Source organism: Vitis riparia, chromosome 17 (genome assembly GCF_004353265.1).
Source record: "Vitis riparia cultivar Riparia Gloire de Montpellier isolate 1030 chromosome 17, EGFV_Vit.rip_1.0, whole genome shotgun sequence".
NCBI classification, from domain to species: Eukaryota; Viridiplantae; Streptophyta; class Magnoliopsida; order Vitales; family Vitaceae; genus Vitis; species Vitis riparia.
The window spans coordinates 15,763,755-15,784,433 of NC_048447.1; the positions used below are offsets into that span (position 1 = coordinate 15,763,755).

At 35.0% G+C, this 20,679-nt stretch overlaps 1 protein-coding gene and 2 long non-coding RNA genes across 6 annotated transcripts; 2 read left to right on the forward strand and 1 right to left on the reverse strand.

The window, feature by feature from the left end:
• The first annotated feature begins 6,642 nt into the window (after positions 1-6,642).
• Positions 6,643-7,440, forward strand: LOC117904390. Its single transcript, XR_004649581.1, has 2 exons — positions 6,643-7,103; positions 7,239-7,440. It is a non-coding gene; the product is annotated as an uncharacterized LOC117904390 (long non-coding RNA).
• Positions 7,441-14,087: 6,647 nt separating this feature from the next.
• On the reverse strand, positions 14,088-16,382 carry LOC117904329 (transcription factor DICHOTOMA-like). Of its 4 annotated transcripts, none has more exons than XM_034816881.1 (3): positions 16,230-16,382; positions 14,592-15,780; positions 14,088-14,408 (listed from the first exon to the last, which is right to left on the reverse strand). In XM_034816881.1, exons 2-3 carry the CDS (start codon positions 15,651-15,653, stop codon positions 14,340-14,342), a joined length of 1,131 nt encoding a protein of 376 aa, XP_034672772.1. In that variant the 5' UTR covers positions 15,654-15,780; positions 16,230-16,382; the 3' UTR covers positions 14,088-14,339. The 4 variants fall into 4 exon arrangements, with proteins under 4 accessions (XP_034672772.1, XP_034672770.1, XP_034672771.1 ...); XM_034816879.1 differs by having other exon boundaries at positions 15,989-16,382; XM_034816880.1 differs by having other exon boundaries at positions 14,592-15,800; positions 15,989-16,382.
• Positions 16,383-17,454: 1,072 nt separating this feature from the next.
• LOC117934413 lies at positions 17,455-18,259 on the forward strand. Its single transcript, XR_004654487.1, has 2 exons — positions 17,455-17,604; positions 17,872-18,259. It is a non-coding gene; the product is annotated as an uncharacterized LOC117934413 (long non-coding RNA).
• Positions 18,260-20,679: the final 2,420 nt, after the last annotated feature.

Here is a 20,679-nt window from a genome sequence, read left to right on the forward strand (position 1 = left end):
AGTACTATGAATAAAATACAATTTCTGGTATTAGTTAGGTACAAGTAAGACTTCGATATAAAGAAATAAGATTATACCAAAATATAAAGAAATGAATTTTTTTTTTTTTCACATATGACCATCTTTCATGGGGTACCACATTTTGGTGTTGTAGCAAAAGCAAAATGCAATACTTAGCCTTTTTTTTTAAATAGAAGAAAAGAAATGGAAATAAAAGAAAAATGAAAAAAGAAAAAAATTCTCTAAAGCAACTTGCGCTAAGACTTAAAAAGAATTTTAAAGTTGTTTGTTTTATAAGGTTGAAGACAATTTATTTAACTCATAACAACTGACCTAACATTTATTAGCATTCAAATACAAATATGTTCATCATAACAGACGTGGCTACGTGTTCATGAGCCTATGCACGTATTATGGTTTGAATTATAACATATGTGGTTATGTGTTCATTAAGATATGCATGTGTTGTGGGTGGAGCCCAAGAGACTATGGGAGTCTGGGCTTTTAGGCCTCGGAGGTATAAACACCATTTAGTATTGAGGAAAATTGACTTGGAGTCAGCCTTGGCCTTGGGTTAGCCAAGTGAGAAGGATCAAGCCTGGCACCCAAGAACCAGGCTGGGCCTGCTCTTTTTAAATGGGAAACCAATCCCATTATAATATTTTCTGTTGAAATTTTCAAGAGCTAGATGAACCTTGGGTATACGTCTCTTAACCCTATTCCAAACCTTCAAACTATCAGAGCTTCCTTGGAATTCTATAAACCCTGTCACAAACTCAAAGGTTTCATGCTCTCCTTCAATTCCTTGGGCTTCCATCGCTGCAGAACCAGCATGAACTTTAAGGACAGATGTTAGTTAACCTTGAGAAAGCTCATAGAGTACTTCGGGAGAAAATTGTTAATCCCCTAATAATTGGTAGTTTGCTGTTGTAGACATGAAAATCAGTAATTGCAGTGTTTATGCTGATGTTTGAGGATCATAGCATCCTTAGAATACTGGGGGAAATCAGAGGATAAAACTCTTGGACAATTGACATAAAGATACACTAGATTTTATTGTGGTTCAATTAAACATGCTTACATCCATAGATAAGAAAGAATGACTTCACAATACTATAAAACATATTATAAAGGATAGAAACTAAATACAATTATTGGGTTTCTAAAACATCTCATGTTTCTCCACTCCTTGCATCATACTCTAAACCATGAATGTCTTCACTTTATTATCTCCTATTCTTCCTCGCATCTCTCTTTATAAACCCATCTCCATCTTATGACCTTTTCCTCTCATGACAAAATATTTATAAAAATTTTTTTAGTAACTTTTCTTATTCTATAACGAAATCTAATATATCAATTTTGGGAATATACAATATTCTTTATAAAATAGAATTTATACTAACTAGGAATTTAGGATACTCCAACACAGTAAAGACATATATACCTAAACTAAATTATTCAAAATGAATTCAAGAAAACATTACAACAAATTTCACCTTTCAAATATAAGGCTTTTATAACATTCTCCTATGCATCAAGTTAGTCCATGATAGTCATACACCTTTTAATACCATAAACCAAATGTTGTAAATAACTTATTGTAATTTTCTTCATTTAACCAAATCTTGTAATTTTAATACCATAGTCATACACCTTTTAATACCATAAACCAAATCTTCATTAATATTTTCTAAGATAGAAAACTGTCTTTTTGTTCTAAAAAATAGAAAACCATTTTCAAGAACAAGCCCCTAGTCTTCTTTCTTATTGTATCCAAAGAAAATGTTAATTCCTAAAGAGTCTCTTTTTGATCCATTAAGAAATTGCCTACTGTGCTCATGGCTAGATCGAATGCTTTCGAATAGGAAAGGATACACCATTGGAGACCACCGCTTTCTCAATCGAAAATGGAAAATTAGCATGGATAATGTGTGAAACAACTTAGCAAGAGTCAAAGAATGATTTCAGTAATCGAACAAGGCCACAGTTCAGCCCTACAAAACAAAACAAAAACACAAAAAAAAAAAATTAATAAATCCAAGAATGGCACAGCAAGAAACCGAAGATTGTCTAAACTGGAGAAGTAGTGAAATTTGAATGCATACCTTAAAGAATATATTTTGGGAGCAACCTCAACATGGTGAAAGCACTTAAAAAGGCAATAAGAAGCCTGTTTTCATCAACAGAATTATCTGTTGGTAACACAAGTGAAAGGTTCCTAACGGGCTTTTTTTTTTCTTAAGAAAATAAACTCTTGATATTGAAACAAACACTCAATCTCACAGCACAAACCAAGGAGAAGATCAAGCCTGAATCCATGAAAGACTATTGGAAAATATCAAGTCCCTACACACAAACCAAGTTGCATTTATGAAGTGAACCAAAACAAAAGACCCAAACAAAGAGCAATGGATTTTAAATCATAGCTTACTTACATCTTGGCTTTTTGCAAAATATGAATGAAGAAACTATCAACATGATCCACAGAGGGGATACAACTTATTCAATATGGAGTGCAATGCATGACTAGTTGTTACCTAACATTGAGGATACTGAGGCTTAACACAGGCAGCTTTAAAAAGAGAGAGAGATCAGTAAGAACAGAGTGAAGCAGCTTTAGCAAGACATGCTTTCCTTCTTTGAATAAAGAATCTTCTTCTCCTTCTTCTAATCTTTTAATTATAACTTTTCATAATCTTGATGAATGCTTTTCCAGAAAATCAAGGTGAGATCTTCAATGCCTTAGTTACCTAGTACTACTCCTAAAATATCTTGTCTAGTTTACCTTGATAATAAACCCCAAGAACTTGTAAACTTTCTACATAATCCTACCCCTCCCATTCTCCCAATATTTGCTTTCACACCCCTTCCTTAAATATTTCACCAACTTCGTCAAATGACCCTACTTCCCTTTCCAAGCCTCATCTGCTCACGGATACTCTCAACCTACCACACATAATTCCCCAATATCCCTTAACACCTCTACATCCCATGATCCTAGTACAATTGTCCTTGACTAGCCCATATTTCCTCCCATCAATGACCCCCATGTGACACACGTCCCTCATTATATCTCAAGGATTATATTTGTCCAACCATAGGCTCACATAATGCTTTCCTCGTTTCAACAAACTAACCAATGACTCTCAAGACCTCCCTCAAGTTTCAAAATTGGACAGATGCCATGCAACGAGAGATTGACACATTCCACCATCATCACTCTTGGACAATAGTGACAAGACAATGCAATGCCAACATTGTTGGTAGCAAGTGGGTCTATTAAACCAAATTCAAAGAGGATGGCAACATAGATCCCACTTCAATGCACATTTGGTCGCTAAGAGATATACTCAAATTCCCTGCAGACTTGACTATAGTGGAACTTTCAGCCCTTTTGTCAAAGCAACAACCATCCGAGTTGTCCTCTCCCTTGCTGTGCACTTCCAATGGCCTCTCAAACAACTCAATGTCAAGAATTCCTTTCTCAACAGTGTTCTTCATGAATGGGTTTTCATAGAACAATCTCCTAGTTTTGGTGAATTCAAGATACCCTAATCATGTTTGCCTTCAACACAAATCTCTTTATGAACTGAAACAAGCATCACTCAGCTGCACAAGAAATTTCCAAAAGATACTTTCAGCAATATTAATTGTTGGTATTGCTGTTTGAGATATCAAACCAGGAATCTCATACAACTTGTATCTACTGAAATTATGCTTAAACTAACGTACTTAAGATCCTGGGCCTAAACTGATAAAAACAATGACATTAACAATTTTCATCTTGACATCTAAAGCATAACCCATCTTTATAGAGCCATGCCAAATAATTCAGCCAAATAATTCAACAAACACTACAGATTATGGGGAAAGACCTAAATTTACATAGATTGTTCTAATATTTAGGAAGTTTTTAAATCAAGTTTTAACTTTCCAACATGTCCCCTTAAACTCCTTTTACATTCTTCTTTGTCTTGTATACTCATCTTATTTCAATTATTTTTTTATTGATGCCTTCTATTTTTCAAACAAATTAGGATTTTACCCATGCCTTTTATTGGAATTTTGGATGCATCTTTAAAAATAACATGGTCACTTCTTATTCATCAAGTTCCATAAACATGTTTTTGAAACCAAACATATGATTGTTTGCTCCGGTGTCAAGATACCACATATTTTGCTCTTCACTTTCTCCTTTATATGTCAACAATATAGTAGGTTCTTCTTGATCTTTCTCTTCAATATAATTGGCTTGTCTTTCCATATAATTAGTAGAACTTCTACATTCATAAGTATAATGATCATATTTGTTACAATTATAACATTAAATTTAGAATTTATCATACATTTCCCTTTCATTTAGAATTTAAATCAAGTTATCCTTCACACCCTTTTGAGCAATATGAGTTTTAGCTTGTTCCTTTATTATTTGATGAATTGAAACTACCTCCTACTCTACCACATTCATGACCATATCTATGATTATTTTGGCCTCTTTCATAAAAGTTTTTGTCATTCTCTTTTAATGTAAGTTTTGTTTGGAGAACTTGTTTTAATTTTTCTTGGTTCTTCCTTTTTAATCTCCCTTCATCAGCTTGCAATGATTTCATAAGATGATTAATGATCATATAATCTAAATCTTTAGATTTTTCAATAACCACAAAAATATAATCAAACCTCAAATCTAAAGATCAAAATATTTTTTCAATCACATGAGTATCATTTAAAATCTCACTATTTCTTTTTAATAAATTCACAATAGTCAATACTTTGGAAAAATAACCAAAAATCAATTCTGATTCTTTCATATTCAAACCTTTAAATTATTTTCTAAGAGTTTAAAGACGAACTTTTCATACCTTATCAACTTTGTGAATTTTGTAGTATCTCTCAAATTTGCTTGAGGGTGGTTGTACCTGAAATCTTAGCAAAAGTACTTTCATTCATTCCTTGATAGATGATGGTGAAAACTTTCTTGTCTTTGTTCCTTGTATTTTTCAAAAAATTCCTTTGATTTCGAGATAGAGTGGTTTCATCTTATAGCTCTTTGCAGCTGTTTCTATAACTTCTAATGCATCTCATGAACTAAGCAAAACCTTCATCTTGATACTTCAATTATCGTAATTTTCTTTGTTGAGTTGGGGGACTTGAAATGGAGACATCCCATTTGTCATATTTTTTGTATCGATTTAATACTAATTTGTTGGAATAATAAGGTTGATAGAGAAACAAAAACAATTATAATCTCTTATTTATAAATATTCATATTTAACTAAATAGAAATTAAAATAACTACTTAAAATAAAATATTCCCCCTTAACTTTTAAAAACTGACTCTAATTCTAATATTTAGAAAATCTCTCAATCAAAATTAACTTTCCAACATCAGTATCTTCTCATCTGGATGAGTCATAAAGTGGAACTCATTGTAATATATGGGTTAAGGAACTCATTAGAAGGCAGCATTGTAGCTTAGCCTACTGGCTTTACTAGAAAGCTCGTGCTTGCTAGGAAGATCCGGTCTCTAGAATGAAGTCTCGTACTCGTATATCTTGGCCTTTCTACAGAGATCATACTTCCAGAATTCCACCCATTTCCTTCTGTAGATGGCCACACGAATATGGTTACTTTATTCTAATTCGTCTTCTCTGGCCAACTTCCAAGGGACCTGGGGATTTTTTGGCAATTTCTTTTAATAAAAAAAATTAGTGAACTTTGTACATGGGTTTGGACAGGCGGTTGTACATGGCTTTCCTACTGGGGTCCTGTGATGGCGAACTTCCGCAAATTTCGTGGAAATTTGCAGGCTTGGTTCTATGTGAACTCGGAAATACACTCGGAGAATGAGTTCAATCTCTTCCTTTGAAGTACTCCAACTTGGTACATTCTGACACCAATACTTTAAATGCATGTGTTTAGGCTAGTTATCTGGTTAACAAACTCAATCATTGTCCTATTGCACTATTCTCTTGATGCTGGAGTCCCAAATTTGATCAGTCGTTTAACACTGAAGATCAGTAATCTCACCATATACTACTCCAAAAACTCAAGTCGTTGGTTAGAATACTGTTTTTCCTTTTTACATCAACTCCTTAGGTGTTATGGAGGTATGAATGAGCAAGAAAGTTCATTTAAAAAACAAAAAGAAAAAGAAAAAAAAAGATATATTTTCTCAAATTTTCATTGTGAATTCAATGATGCCTTGCCCATTCAAGATTAATCCATGGCCAAAAGAGCTTGACACATCTTCTGGTGCTCACCATTAATATTGCACCCAAGTCCCTTCCCTTTATTCAAATCTGGCTATAGGTACACGCGGCCATGTTTGATTAGTGGTATCAAAGCTTGCTGCAACACTACACTCCGCCTCTATCTGATCACTTTATTGTAAGACCTATCCTCAAAGATCCTTTTATCTTTAGGTAAAACTTGTATGAATTTAATTTAGTTTTTTGGGGACAGACATATTTTTTGTGGTCCTCCCTTGAAGGAGGTGCCTGATGAGTGAAAAAGATTAGAAAATGACAGAATGGATAAAGAGACTTTAGGTCAGCTGGCTAGGTGCATGAACCAAGATTGTCTGGTACAATAATTTTCTTGCACTACATGAAACAAATGATCATATCTCAAACCAAGTCCTGCCTTTCCATCCAACTAAAGAGTCACCACTTTCACTTCCGCAATTGGCCAACCACTCAAAAACATTAGCCATTTTCCATTACCTTTTGGCCCAGCTTGCCCTGACTGCACTCAAATCACTGCCTTTAATGGAGCTTCTAAAAATCTTTTAGAATCTTTCTCCTCGTGGAAATACATTTCTTTGTTTGTTTGTTTGTTTGTTTTTTCAGGGTGAGATTTGAAGCAACTGTAGCTTCCCTTTCTGCCCCACTCATTTGGACTTCTCCACTTAGGGTTTCTGAGATAGTGGATTGGAAGATTTCTCTCTAGGGTTTCTCGGGAAGTAGTTCAGAGTGTCTGTCTGCTGCTTTTCCTAACATTAATGAATATTCTTGATCGGTTTGCAGAGACAATGATTTTTTAAAGAAAATTAGAGAAACAACAGCAAGCACATTTCTGTTTGCCTCTCCAAGATTTCAGAGGTAGGCCGGACTGTATCTCTCTTTCTAGAGGTTGGTCTGGAAAGCTTTCTCCTACTTGTAGGGTTCAGTTAACTGCTAGGTTTGATTTCTGATCCAGTGCCCTTTTTCCTTTGGGGTTTTCCTTTTTGCATCAAGCTTCTGATGAATTAGATCTGGGGGAGCGCAAGGATAGAGGAAGAGGAGGAAGAGGGATAAAAATTTGGTAGGGAATAGCAATTTTGAAACTCAGAAGAAGAGAGATTTCACAGCTTTCAAAGCAGTACTGGTATTTTAGGGTTTGTAGGGTAAGTTTTTTCTCTCTTTATTTTCCAATAAATTTTATGAGCTAGTTGAATCACTCCACATAAGTTACCTCTCTCCCTCTCTTTGAAAATCAGTGAATATATCCACAACTTCGAAGCAGTAGGATGGTCCCTTAGGGTTCTTTTTTTCCTGTTTTCATTTATATATACATTTATTTGTGGTTGGGGAGCAAGGTGATCAATCACTTCAGACCAATCTCAGAATGTAGTAATATTTTTTCATTCTTTTGTTTGTTCAATTCATTATCGGTCATCTACCAAAAAAATATAGATGTGCTTTTATCCGTTCAAACATATGAACCGATTTTCTGATTTCTTGCACCCAAAAAGGAAAAATTTTAGATTCCATTACTTCCTTCATGGTGTTCTTGTCTGAGTTCTAGAAATACTCACATTATTTTTTGAAGAGGATTCCTAGTGCTTCCTGGTGCTGTAGATCTCGTCCATGTTCACATGGCAAGCCCTCATCTTCCTTTTTCTGCTGGAGAGAGAGAGAGAGAGATGGGGAATCAGAGAGAGACTGAGAGAGACCAGATGAGGACAAAGTGTACCACAAGCTTGAGGAGTTCCGGTGTGTGGCGTAAAACAACACGGCAGCTTTAGAGGGAGAGAAAGGACAAATGCCAACGTTCCGCACCAGAAGCTTGTGGAATCACTGTCTGTTGGATAAAACAACAGAGGCAGCACCCCTCCCTTTCTCTCTCTCTCTCTCTCTCTCTCTCTCTCTCTAATCAACCAAAGTCTCAGGGTTTGAAGTTGAGATGGCAACTTCTATGTGCAGTTAGGGCTTCCTCGAGCTATTTGTTTGTTCTCATCCTTCACAAATTAATGCTATAATTTTGATGTGATCTTTGAGATTGTTAGGTTTACAGAGAAAGGATAGAAAAATGAGAGCATATTATTCCTTTGTGATTAATTGTATTATATACTGGCTACCAAAAATACATAGGTCAAGGTCAACAAGTATTCCTTTCAAATTAAGATAATCCTTATACACGCCACATGTCATAAATCAGTGGTATGGCATGTAAAATATCACGTAACCTCGCTCTACAAATGACAGATCTGTGGCTTTACGTGTTTCTCTTCCACTTGGTGACATTTTCTTCATATTTCCAAGACCTAATTGTCATCTCTTTCCATACATAGCAATTTTACACTCCTAATAGTGCCCATTACCATGCCCAAGGGTTACCTTTTGGTATGTAAAATTTGAGGAGAGATGTAAGAAAAAAAAAAGGAAAAAGGAAAGAAAAAATAGATTTAGAATTAATAAATTATATATATTATATAAAGTTTAAATAATTTTAAAATATATGAATTTTTAATCAATTCTAATTATGTTTTGTATTTTTTTATAGTAAAATCATAATTTTTTTTTCCTTTTTTGTTATCCTAAACATTTTTCGGCACCAAACATAATCAAAATGAAATTCTTAAATGTACACTAACCAAAATATTCATTTGCCTATTGGTTGGGTCAGTGCGGGGTTCAATTCTTAAGCTTTCTTAGTTATTCGGAAATGATTTCATCTCTACTTTGCTATGCGCATGCATTTTAGTTAGGGTTTTGTGAATTTTATCATGCCCACTTTTTTCTCTCTCTTTCAAGATAGGGGTTGCATGAGCCTTTTTTGTTGTGGCTGCAGAGTTTGTGACTTGAAAGATTAACGAATTTGAAAGGATATGTTTCCCCATACTTAGACTAGCTAGCCAAAAGGCAACCTAGCTTCTTTTAATCAAGCCAGACCTATCTGTGATGGGTAAACTGCATAACTCAATATATACTGTAGCATTAATTGAAAGGTTGTGTACATCATCTTTTAAGAATTTATAGAGCAGGAATGAAACCTGGTTCATGGTTACATAAACAACAAAAAATGAATGGAAATAATTTTCCCAAATTAAACAAGATCTTCGCCTTGTTTTTCTTACATCTCCAGGATGCAGGATGTGTGAACCAAATTGCCAAGTTGTATTTGCTTCATAAAACTTTGATATGTAGAGATCATACCTTGCTGTATATATTATTTACTGACTTCAGTGATGAAAACTAGCTTCCCTTCTCATGCAATCACATCCTTTTGACACCAAAGTTTTAGTTCAACATTGATCCACCTTGGAACTTTTTCAAATAGTCAACACACCAAGCCGCTTGAAGTCTTTCATATAAGCCAAAAGACTCTTCGCTATCAACAGGCAGCCTAATTAAGATTGTCCATGAAATAAGAATAAATTTGCACACCAACCACTGCATAAAAGCAATTGAAAATTGTCAAATCTGCGAACTATTCAAAAGAACCTAGATTCCTTTTCCAACAGCTACAAACATACGGATATATACCTTAGTGAATCTGTCATTTGACTGCCATATTCCTTTCCAGCCGGTCAATGGGACTAGGTCATGTGGCCCTATTCCACCGTTTTTTCTTTTAATTTCCTTCACTCTAACTGACTCAAATAGGTAAGAAGAAACTAATATCAAAACCACCAAGATTGCTACCAGATCGATGCACTTTTCTTGGTCAATTAGCAAATATAAATTATGCACATGCAAGGCTTAAGTTCAATGTCACTTAATCGTTTGGACAATATAGGACAAATTTGTACTTGGTGAGGTCGTATTTTATTGCTTTACTGCTTTGGAAGAGAAAGAGAAAGAAATGGAAAAGGAGAAATCTAACTAATTCTCTAGACGTCACTCCCAAACTAGCTTTAATATTAACAGATGATTGCCAGTTAAGCTTTATATGGTGGTATCCCCAGTGTATATCCAGTGGTGCAAATACTGTAATTGTCCCACCGCAAGCATGCTCAACCTGTTTCCTCAATAATATGATTAAATTTGTTTGTTTTTTTTCCTTTGAGGAGTGAGAGCATGATTGGTCTTTCTCGAATTGAAAGAGAGAGAGAGAGAGAGAAGTGTAAGCCCGATCTTGATGGGCAAAAGCTCTAAGAATACTAGGGTTGTGTTGAAGTGTAAGCTCAATCTTGATTGACAAAAGCTCCAAGATTGCTAGGGTTGTGTTGCATAACCTAATTTGCCATGGCAGTTATTGGCATCATTGAAGAGAGCATGTAATGTCATGCTGTCCACTAGCTAGTAGCTGTCTTTTTTCCTTGCTTATTTCCCCTATTCTTTCAACAAAGCATTTCAAGGTTACTAGGTCAACCACGCCATAATATGTAGCAGGATCTGTTATACTCCCTTTATTGCTATGACTTTTGCCTCCTTTTTCACGAAAAGGACTCCACAACTTAACTGGTCACATGTGGCTCCTTTTTCCATTATCAATGTGTATCCGCAATACTAATTAGTGTCGTTCTCCATCTCTGTCAAAATAGCATAGCAACTCCAACTCCGATTTAATGACACTAAGCTAGATATTGCTCTTGGTCATCAAACTTGATTTGACCTCAATTCCTTCACCTTGAGGAAATTGCTGCAATTATTTGTATTAGAGTTGTTAGTGTTGGTCATTGTTCCACCACACAAAACCATTCAAATATGTTTGGTCTTCTTTTGCTAACTTTCCCTTAAGATCAAATAGGCTATACCCATTCCTGGTAGGACAAAAACAAATAGCTATCATGGAGAACAACAAAGAACTGAAAGGAAAATGGAGGCATGAGCAGTACTGAAACTTGCCATTGTTATCATGACAATCACCTTCCATTACCACATGGCGGGCCACTGCTTTCCCATGTCCTTTGTTCGTCATCATGATTGGAGCATGAAATTGAAGCCACAATTGTCACTCCATTAAAAGGCTGGTTTTATATATATCATCTTTTAACATTTTAGACGCATTCTACATATATTGAATTAGTTTGAGCTTTATGCAACTATATAGCAGTCATTAATTTTTCAATTTTCTTGTTACACTACCTGGCAATTCTGGAGAATGTGAATAAGGATTAAGAAGCAAAAAAATCTTTACTAACTCAGATTTGGAACTCTTGCTTATAACCTTAATTTAAAGTTAAATAAGGCATAGAGGATGAACGAAAGTAGCCTAATCTCAACATCTCACTCATTTAGACCGACTCTAAATTAGTAAAGGGTTAAACTCGAAATGATTATATCGGAAAAGGCTGCATGACATGAAAAATAGAGATATACATGCTATTTGCAAGAAAACATTTCTCATCCAATGATGGGGACAAGTTTTCTTCATTCCAAAGTTAAAATATTACATGATGGCCTAACCATTTCAGGTAAATCATGTGTCATGTACATTAATTTTGCTTATACATCAAGGTGGAGTGGCAATAGACCCACCCATGAAAAAATCACCTATAGGATTTTCTAATGATTAATATAGGCCCGATCCCTCAACCATAACCTCCATTAATCTGTTAATATATAGGTGACCATTTCAGTGGACAAACTAAACAAAGTTTTCTTATCCTAAAAGAGTTTGAAACTCGGGCTGTAGTCTGATGTTTCCTTGTACCTCTCTTTTCAATAATCTGATCGAGTTGATCAATTTCTTTGCATTGTATCTATGATTCATCAAATATAAGAAGCACTTAGAAAACCATGATTGAGAAACTGACAGTTAGCATATTCGATTTTTGTAAATGGAGTTGCTACCAAGTCAAAGGAAACTTGAACTCAGAATTCTTGGCCTACAATCATGAAAGGATAAATGATTGTGTAGAGGACCTTATGGATTTCTGTCTTGTTTGGGAACCAGTGTCGCTGTCTTAAGCTTCATTACTACTATCATTAGCAGCTTCAGTAAGGAAAAAGGTAGAGTTCCAAGCATGACAAGATCAAACAAGTTGAATATATGTAGTTTCTTAAAATTAGGAGGGAGATTCAATAATCTAATTAGGAAGCATGACCTAGGCATACTTAATTAGGTATGAAATACGGAGACACAATCAAAGTTTCAAGGAAACGATTCCTAATTCTTCCACCCTAGCTAGTTCAAGGAATTAAAAATTTCAAGTCTAACAAGTTAGTTTTGAACTCTCAGAACAATGCTAGCAGAAAACATACAATTCTAGCCACTCAAACTTCATCTTAAGAAGTAGAAAAATACATAAGTTTGGAGCCGAAAAATTTGGAAGTTTTTTCCTTTTTGGAGCCTAAGAAGTGGATTGCAAGAACTTGTGTTCTTTCTTTGGTTCCAAATTTTGGAACCAAAAATGCGTATTTGTTTTAGATACATGTCTTAGAAAATGATTTGTTAGTTTATTAATCTTGTGATGTTCAGCTACAAACTTCTAATGTACTTCAAATATAGTTCATTTACGCGCTATAGTAAGTATCAACAAATGATTTGCTTACAATAGGAGGCGCCTACTAGACTACTAAAGAATCCATGCATTGTTTGAAGGTTGAAAATTAAAGTCTCTAAAATTGTAAATATTTATTGGGACTAATAATGGTACACTAATATTCTTAGTGATATAAGTTGTATGACAATGATCATATATATCATCTTACTCCATTTTTATTGATCCTAGGACAAGTGAAAACAAATTTTGTTTAACGACAAAGTATGTGAAAAATTATATTCAAAAATAAATAAATAAGTACAATATTTCCTCTTAGTGAATAGGACCAAGCATGATATACCAGAATAGAATTCACAATAGTTGCCTTTGATATTAGCTATATCTTCCTGTAAATCATCAAGGAAATTAACACTAGGAACAATGTTTTCCTCCATGGCACATTTGTTAACATAACTTAAGCCCTATTCCAGTATGTAAGCCTCATAAAAGCAAAATTTAATTCATGCATTTTTCAAAATAGCATGGTTTTGTATGTGAAGGTTAAATCTTTAAAGTATTTGAGTTCTATTAATTAATGCCCCAAAAGATGTCCAAAGCCTCTAGGGATGTCCATTTAAGGAAGTGAAAAGATTGTTGTGTGAATTACATCCAGCAGTTATTGATAACTCACTGCCACACATTTCCTTAAAGATGACTCCAATAGTCAATCTTCATAGCTAAACCAATTGAAGTTCTAAGTTCGGTATGCGCCTTTTTAGTCGACTCCAAACTTTGCATTTTATATTATCCGATCAAATTCTATATAGCCAATGATTTTGTATCTTGATTGTATATGTTCCATACGTTTCATTCAAACTTTTTAGGTTATTATGAAATACAATGAGATAATTATTATTAGGTTGAAATTTATATCCTTAGGTGCAATGGACTTTGAAAGCGTGAACTCAAAGTGGATGGTGGTCTATTCAATCTTTTCTTGGAAAATGATTGGTATAATTCACTATTAGGAATACACACTTAAAAAGTGAACGGTACTCAGAAATCCACAACTAGAGGAAGAAAGAGGAAAAAAAAAACCAAAATTGAATAGTCCAAAAAGAATTCCTAGCCATTTTCAGGAAGACTGGAATTTCTCACCAAAACACTGGAGGGAAGAATCACATAATGAAAATATTTCAAGCAGAAGAAAAAGAAAACTAAAGAGGGTAAGTGGAAGCCTGAAGAGTGTAATACTAACTAGAAAGAAAATTCAGGAGTAAACTTACATGATTTGGAAGCCCCTGACCTCTATCTTGTAGTTCAATATATCAACCCTCCTAGGGTGTTCACTATATTTGATCATATGACTAAATGTTCTAAGCATATATACACACACAGAAGGCAAAAATAAGAAAGAGATGGGCGTATACATGCATTGAAACAAGAGATAAAATTTTTCTTCTAATGCAAAGATCCATAACTATCATTGACAAAATAGTTCACAAGAGAACATCCATAATTAATAATAGTGGGGTTATTTTCGATGATGGGGCTTAGGAAGGATAATATCCCTTTCCTTATTATGTACAGTGAAAGATCGATGTCTTTCTATTACATTGCAAACAGAAAAAGAAAGGGAAGTGAAACATAGCTTTCCTCTAATGATCATCTGCTCGATTCACCAAAGATGGAGAGACAAACCACCTTAGCATAGATTTTGGTTGCTGTGGGCCTCCCATGGTTTTCCATGGAATTGAAAGCCTGGAAATTGAGGCTGCCAAAAAAAGAAAAAAAAAATAAATGGAGAAGTCAGAAAATTTGAATTTCATGTTCCATGTTGGAGACTACTTCTTGATTGCTGCATGTTTGTCACAGCCCAATAGCTATAGTGCATTTTAGTGCAAACAATTAATGTCCTCCAATTTCTGTAAATTAGGAAACTGTTGTTGGAACTTACCTCTTGGGAAATTCCGAAGTTGAGATAATTGAAAATGGAGGATGGGCTCCACTGCTTGCTCATAATCACTAAAGAATTATCAAGCATGGCTTCTGTAATCCCTGAATGATGTTGCTCATTGGAGCTCGGTTCTTCAACCTCGGGCAGGAGCTCCAAAGATGGAATCAGGTTGTGACTTTGGGAACCAGATTCTTCCCCGGTTTCGAAGGAACTTATAGAACCTAAGTGGTTCAAGTCATGACTATTTGCTTCAGCACATACTTTTGATTCATCAAGTCTCCTACTCCACATCTTTTCTCTTGTCCTCTCCCTTGCCCTTGCTCTTGCCTTTTCCCTCGACTCCCTGGCAAGAGGTTGAAATGCATTCTTACGCGACTGTCTAGTCTTTCTCTCTTTGGTAAGACACTTTGAGCGCTTGCCCTTAGAGATGCTCCCCTGTTGGTCTCCATTAATGGTGTCGATTCCCGATAATTCTTCACAATCAGAAGTAGAGGATGCACTCTTCACGCTAATGCTGCAGCTATGTTTCATCTGAGGGACGCCTCTTGACAGTTCTTTGATGGCAGATTTGGCCTTTATTAGTAACCATTCAACAGTTTTACTAGCTTTATCAAAGCCTAGCATGTCTTGCAGATCAAAGAACTTTCGAGCGATTTCGAGGGACAATCTCATTCTCCGATCTCTGGGGCCTCGGGCAGTATTTATCTTGCTGTGCCGATCCCTCTTGGAAGACCGTTTTTGCATGATCGGCTCAGTCACACTGTTACTTTGCTTGCGATCTCCTATTAGTTCATTGCTGTTTTTGTTTGAATTTACCATGTTAACCATAGTATCAGCTAGAGTATCATCAGGCATGAGGGCTTGCAGTTGTGGTATTAGGTCATTGTGTTGGAGAAAAGCATCATCTTCGTAGTGAATAAAGGGAGACGGAAAGTAGAAGAAGGAAGACGGAGGGTCTTCCTGTTGAGAATTGTGGCTGACATCAGTGATAAAAGGGGCATGGAGAATTGTTTGGTCGGGGTAAGAAATGGGATTGTTGCCATTGCTGTTGGAGAGGAACATCTGTGGCTGGAAAATTGCACCTGGACACCTCAACCGTGCGCAAGCAAGCTAAAGGGACTTGAGCTTGTGAAGAATCATATACACCACAGCATGAGACTACTTTTTTCTTTAGCGGTCCACAAGTTCCCTGCAAAAAAAGAACCAACACTTGAAGAAGACAGATATATTAATGGATGTTTGATTTTTTTTGCCCCTCTTTTTATCCCTTTGTATGAGATGTGGAGCTTGAGAAAGACAGGCCGATAGCATGTATCTTGGATATTTAATTTATGCGTGTGAGTGTGTGTGAACTAGAGGGAGGGAGAGAGAGAGAGAAAGAAAGAGAGTCCACTTACCTCTCTCTCTCTCGGCGAAGAAAAACTAGAGCATGAGAAAGACAGCCGAACAATGAATACTGTATAAGCTGGGACTTCTGAGAGAGACAGAGAGACAGAGAGACAGAGATGAATATAAGGATGGTGAGGGTAGGCAAGCATAGAAGGGAAGTAGGAGGAGAGAATTTATTGCAGACAAAGAGCCATCTTTTTCTTTAGATCAAAAGTTGGTTCTTGTGGTTGGACAATGAAAGGGAAATACCTAGAGGGAGTGGAGAGTGAAGCAGCTACATTGTGGGAGGTGAGTGGATATGAAAGACTTCTTATTATGCCACTTCACGTGGGAGCAGCTGACAGAGAGGGAGAGAGGGAGAGAGAAACTCTTATCCTCCCTCTTAACTTTTCAAAGACAGAATTTGCATGGATTCCAATTTCCATTTCAAAGAGCAATGGGGAAATGGGGTTAGGGGTGAGTGAAATGTAATGGGAAGATGCATATACATCACATATTTGAAGGGCTCCACGTGGCCTTGTTTAACCCTAGGGAAGGACAATTATTTCACTTGGAAGGGCATATACTTTGAGGCCTGCCAAGGAACCCCATGCTCTTTTGACTGGCCTTCCCTCTTTCTCTTTCAACATATGTCCCTATCACTTAAAAGAGAACCCATCTCCATCTCTTGCTCTCTCTCTCCGTCTGTCAACTCTATGTCTCTCTCTCTCTCTCTCTTCCTTGTGTCTATCTATCAAGTCTCTTGTGAGAATGTTGTTGGGTTCACTCCATGACGCGTGCTTTTGGGTGTTCACCTTTTCTTTGAGAACCAAAAAGCTGGCTGCCCCCCTCTCTCTCTCTCTCTATCACTGTATCACAACACAAAAAACTAACATAGCTACAGTTTTTGGTTTTGCTCTGGTTTGTGGCTAGTACTTCCCACTGCCATCCCCCAAGACCTTCTCCAAACCCTAGCCAATCGCCTATAGCCGTAACTACCACCCCCTCACATCTCATCTTATTCGAATATGGCAATAGTCCTATCCACAATCGAAAGCCCTTATTGCAGACTCATATTTATTTTCTCACCCTCTTGCCTGATTTTTTTTTTCCATTTATACATGCCGTCGTGCCCATATATCAAGAATCATCTCTCTCTTTCTCTCTCTCTCTCTCTCTCTCTCTCTCTCTCTCTCTCTTCTTGTGGCCTAGCTAAGCCTGACCTCTTTAGACTGACATAATTGGGAGGACCACATGAAATGGTGAACAGGGTTGTTCTGGGGTTGCTTTCAAGAAGGCGATAACTATGAAAAAAGACGGTGAAGTACCACATTTGGATGGGTGATAATGAGAGCATAAAACCCTTAAAGTCTTAGTTAGGGCAGTGCTTTCATTTCCACAAATAATTTCTTCTTCCGTTTTTTCTTTTTCTTTTTTCCTTGTGGGTCATTTCCTTAGATAAGGACACCCACCTTTTGTTTCACTTCAGTGAGTTCTCTATTTGTCTCAAAAGCCATTTTGGTTAGACCCAAAGGTCTCAAAACTCATCTGTATATATTTATTATTTTCACCGTTGCTTCCGCCTTTCGCCCTTGTCCGGATTCCTTTTGGATTGAGTCTGCTAGGGGATGAACCAATTTCCATGGTGAGCAAGAACTTGTGAGACTGGTAGTGCAATAATTTTCTTTCTCAGTGGCCTTATTTGGTAATATTGCATTATTATATGTCAACCCATTGGAAGCATTTATCTTTTTCCTCAAATTTCTTGCTTGGGAAGTAATCTCATATCATGGCACAAACCTCTTCCATCTCAAAAGTGGTCATTGGGGATATGCTTATAATTAATTATCATCTTGCTTTTCATCTTTACCCTTAGTAAAACACCTTTGTGATTTTTGATTTGATATCTCAGGCAATTAATTAAACTCATGAGTCAAACAGATCCACTGGTGACTTCTACGACACCACCACTACACCAAATTGCAATGGGAGCTACAGCAGGATGAAGGTTATAATGCCATTAGTCTAAACCGATCAAGGAATTACCCGACCACAGCACTTATTTTTTCTATTTCCCTCTTTGTATGACACGAAATAGGCCACTATCCCCAGGTTGTGCCCACTAAATATCATAGCCAAACAGTATCTGTCTGCTTTATTTGCAGCTGATTTTTCTCTTTTTCCCTTCTTTTTTTTTTTCTTTTTTTTTGTTGTAAATCCTCTTTTCTATGTTGCTCCTGTTATTGAAGGAGTTTTGATTGATACTAATGAAAAGCACAGCTTGGCCCATTTCGAGAAAAGATGTCTCTCCATGATACTACCTTTCTGTTGTAATTTGATCCTTAGATTCTCCTTAAAGCCCACATCAAAAACCATTAATTGTACCATTATTAATTTGTTAACCCTAATTAATTCAGGAGGGCCCCAAAGATTTGATGCTACAATTTGAACCAAGTATATTATATCCCAGTTGGGATGTGATATGATCAGCAAGCCAATCGATGGCAGTACTACAAGGCGAAAAGAGTATTGTCGCTTTTCATTGGCAGATTTCCTAGATCAACTGTAGATCGGTAGAGAAGTCATATGTTGTACTGTGAACAATAATATGTTGTTTTCCCATTTACTCCATTGATAGAAGACCATAATGTCGTATATAGCTGATTTTAGCCTGTATAAATTTAACCTAACATGCAGTCTCTTTACAACCACAACATGTCGCTGGACAAACTTTTTTTCCAAAAGCTAGACAGAAGAGGTGGAAGAGATAATGCATATAAAGGCCTCACAGATAACTCCATGGCCACAGGAAAGAAAAGATAGGAACAATACATAGCTGCTGCCTAACCTCTGGGACGTGACTGATTTTATCAGGAAAACAATCGCTCAATATATATACATATATGTAGACTTCCCTGCTTTGTCTTTTCCTTTGTTTTTTTTCTGTGATGTGCTGTGACACCCAAGCGTAGGACAACTTATACATATGAATATATCTACTTCGAAAGGTAACAATTACGAAAGAACATGAGTAATAATGTAAAATCTGCAAGGAGTTGGTAATATATATATATATATATGGGCAATGAGAAAAGGGTCTTTGGAATACCCCAAACCCAATTTAGGGGTAAAATCGTAATTTAAAAATTCATTAATTTTAATAGAAAAGTTTTTTCGCTTTTTAAAGCCTTAGATATGTATAAATTATATTTTCCCTATCTTCTCTATTCAGAAAGCCCTTTTACACAGATATTAGAAATATCAGAAAACATAAGACTAAAGATTTTGAGGTTTACGATTTGAAAATCAACTTTTCAAATAAGATTTTAACAATTGGTTTAGTATTTTATATTCATTAATTAGATTTGAATATTTTATAAATTCCAATCTAAATTAGGGTTTATTTATTTAATTTTTTTTAGACCAAAAGATTGGAAACTTATGAATGTAGATTAATTTATTGATGAAAATAGGAAATTTTCAATTGAATAGAAAATAAATAAATGAAAAATTAGTGGAAGAAGAGAAATTTTAGATTTAGAAAATAAATAAATAAATCGTTTGTGGAGGCTTTAGATTGGAAAAAGAAATTTTAATAATAATAAAAAGAGTTGGAATTTAAGGTGGCATGTTGGGGTGACAATTTAAAAATAAAAAAATAAAAATAAGGAAGAAGAAAAAAAAAAAGAACGAAAATGAGATTGTCGAAGTGAAAAAAAAAAAATCAATTTAACTCCGAGAACCAAAGGGTGAAAAAGCGATAGTGGAATAAATAAAAATAATAATAATAATGAAGGGAGTTTGTGGGGTTGTTGGAGTTGTTAAAAGTATATGGATAATTTGTTAAGTAAAAGAGGATATGGATTAAGAATAATAATAATAATAATATTTTTTGTATAAGTTTTAATTTAATTTAAGTATCTATATAAAGAAATAAATAGTTATGATAAAATTAAAGAGGAATATGAATTTTATAAAAAATTGAAAACTTATTAAATTAATTTATTATTGTTTAGGAAGTTGAAAATAATATTATCTCTAATAATGTTAATATATGAAATTAATTAGAATTACCGATAATTATATAAAATATTGTTAGAATGGTCAAATTTATATCTCTAGATAAATAATTAATAATAAATATTGTGTATGATATTATGTATCTAGGTAAGGAGTAAATTCTTCAAACTAAATTCTTCAAAAGTAAGGGAAATTAATGCAGATTTTATAAAATGAAATAATTTTCTTTTTACATTGTATTTTGAAATGTGTAAAAATGTTATTTTAATTTCTATGCATGTATCAAAATATATGTTTTGTATGAAAAATATATTTAAACATTTTCTTTGTTTATGAAAAATGAAAATTTTAGAAATATGATATTTTGTTTTGTAAGTTTGAATTAATGAAATGAAATATTTGACTCTGGTTTCTATGGTTTAGTCAACGAGTTATGATTGTTTGACATTTCTATGGCCCTAATCAACGGTTATAATAATTGACCTTATGACCCTAATCAACAAGTTATGATTGTTAACATTTGGTTTTGTTTACCTTAAATAGAAGAAATTTAAAACTAGTCACTCATTTGTGAAATCTCACATAATTGAGCATCATTTGTTATTTGATAATCAGAATGAAAATAACTGAAATGTATTTTATTTGAAATGAATATGAAATGATTTTAATATATATATGAAATTTTTTTGTTAAACACTTT

Coding starts and splice junctions, on each gene's coding strand:
- LOC117904329 (XM_034816881.1), bottom strand. CDS start 15,653: ATGTTCCTCTCCAACAGCAATGGCAACAATCCCATTTCTTACCCCGAC. Junction 14,409..14,591: donor ACTTCGGAATTTCCCAAGAG/GTAAGTTCCAAC, acceptor TTTTTTTGGCAG/CCTCAATTTCCAGGCTTTCA.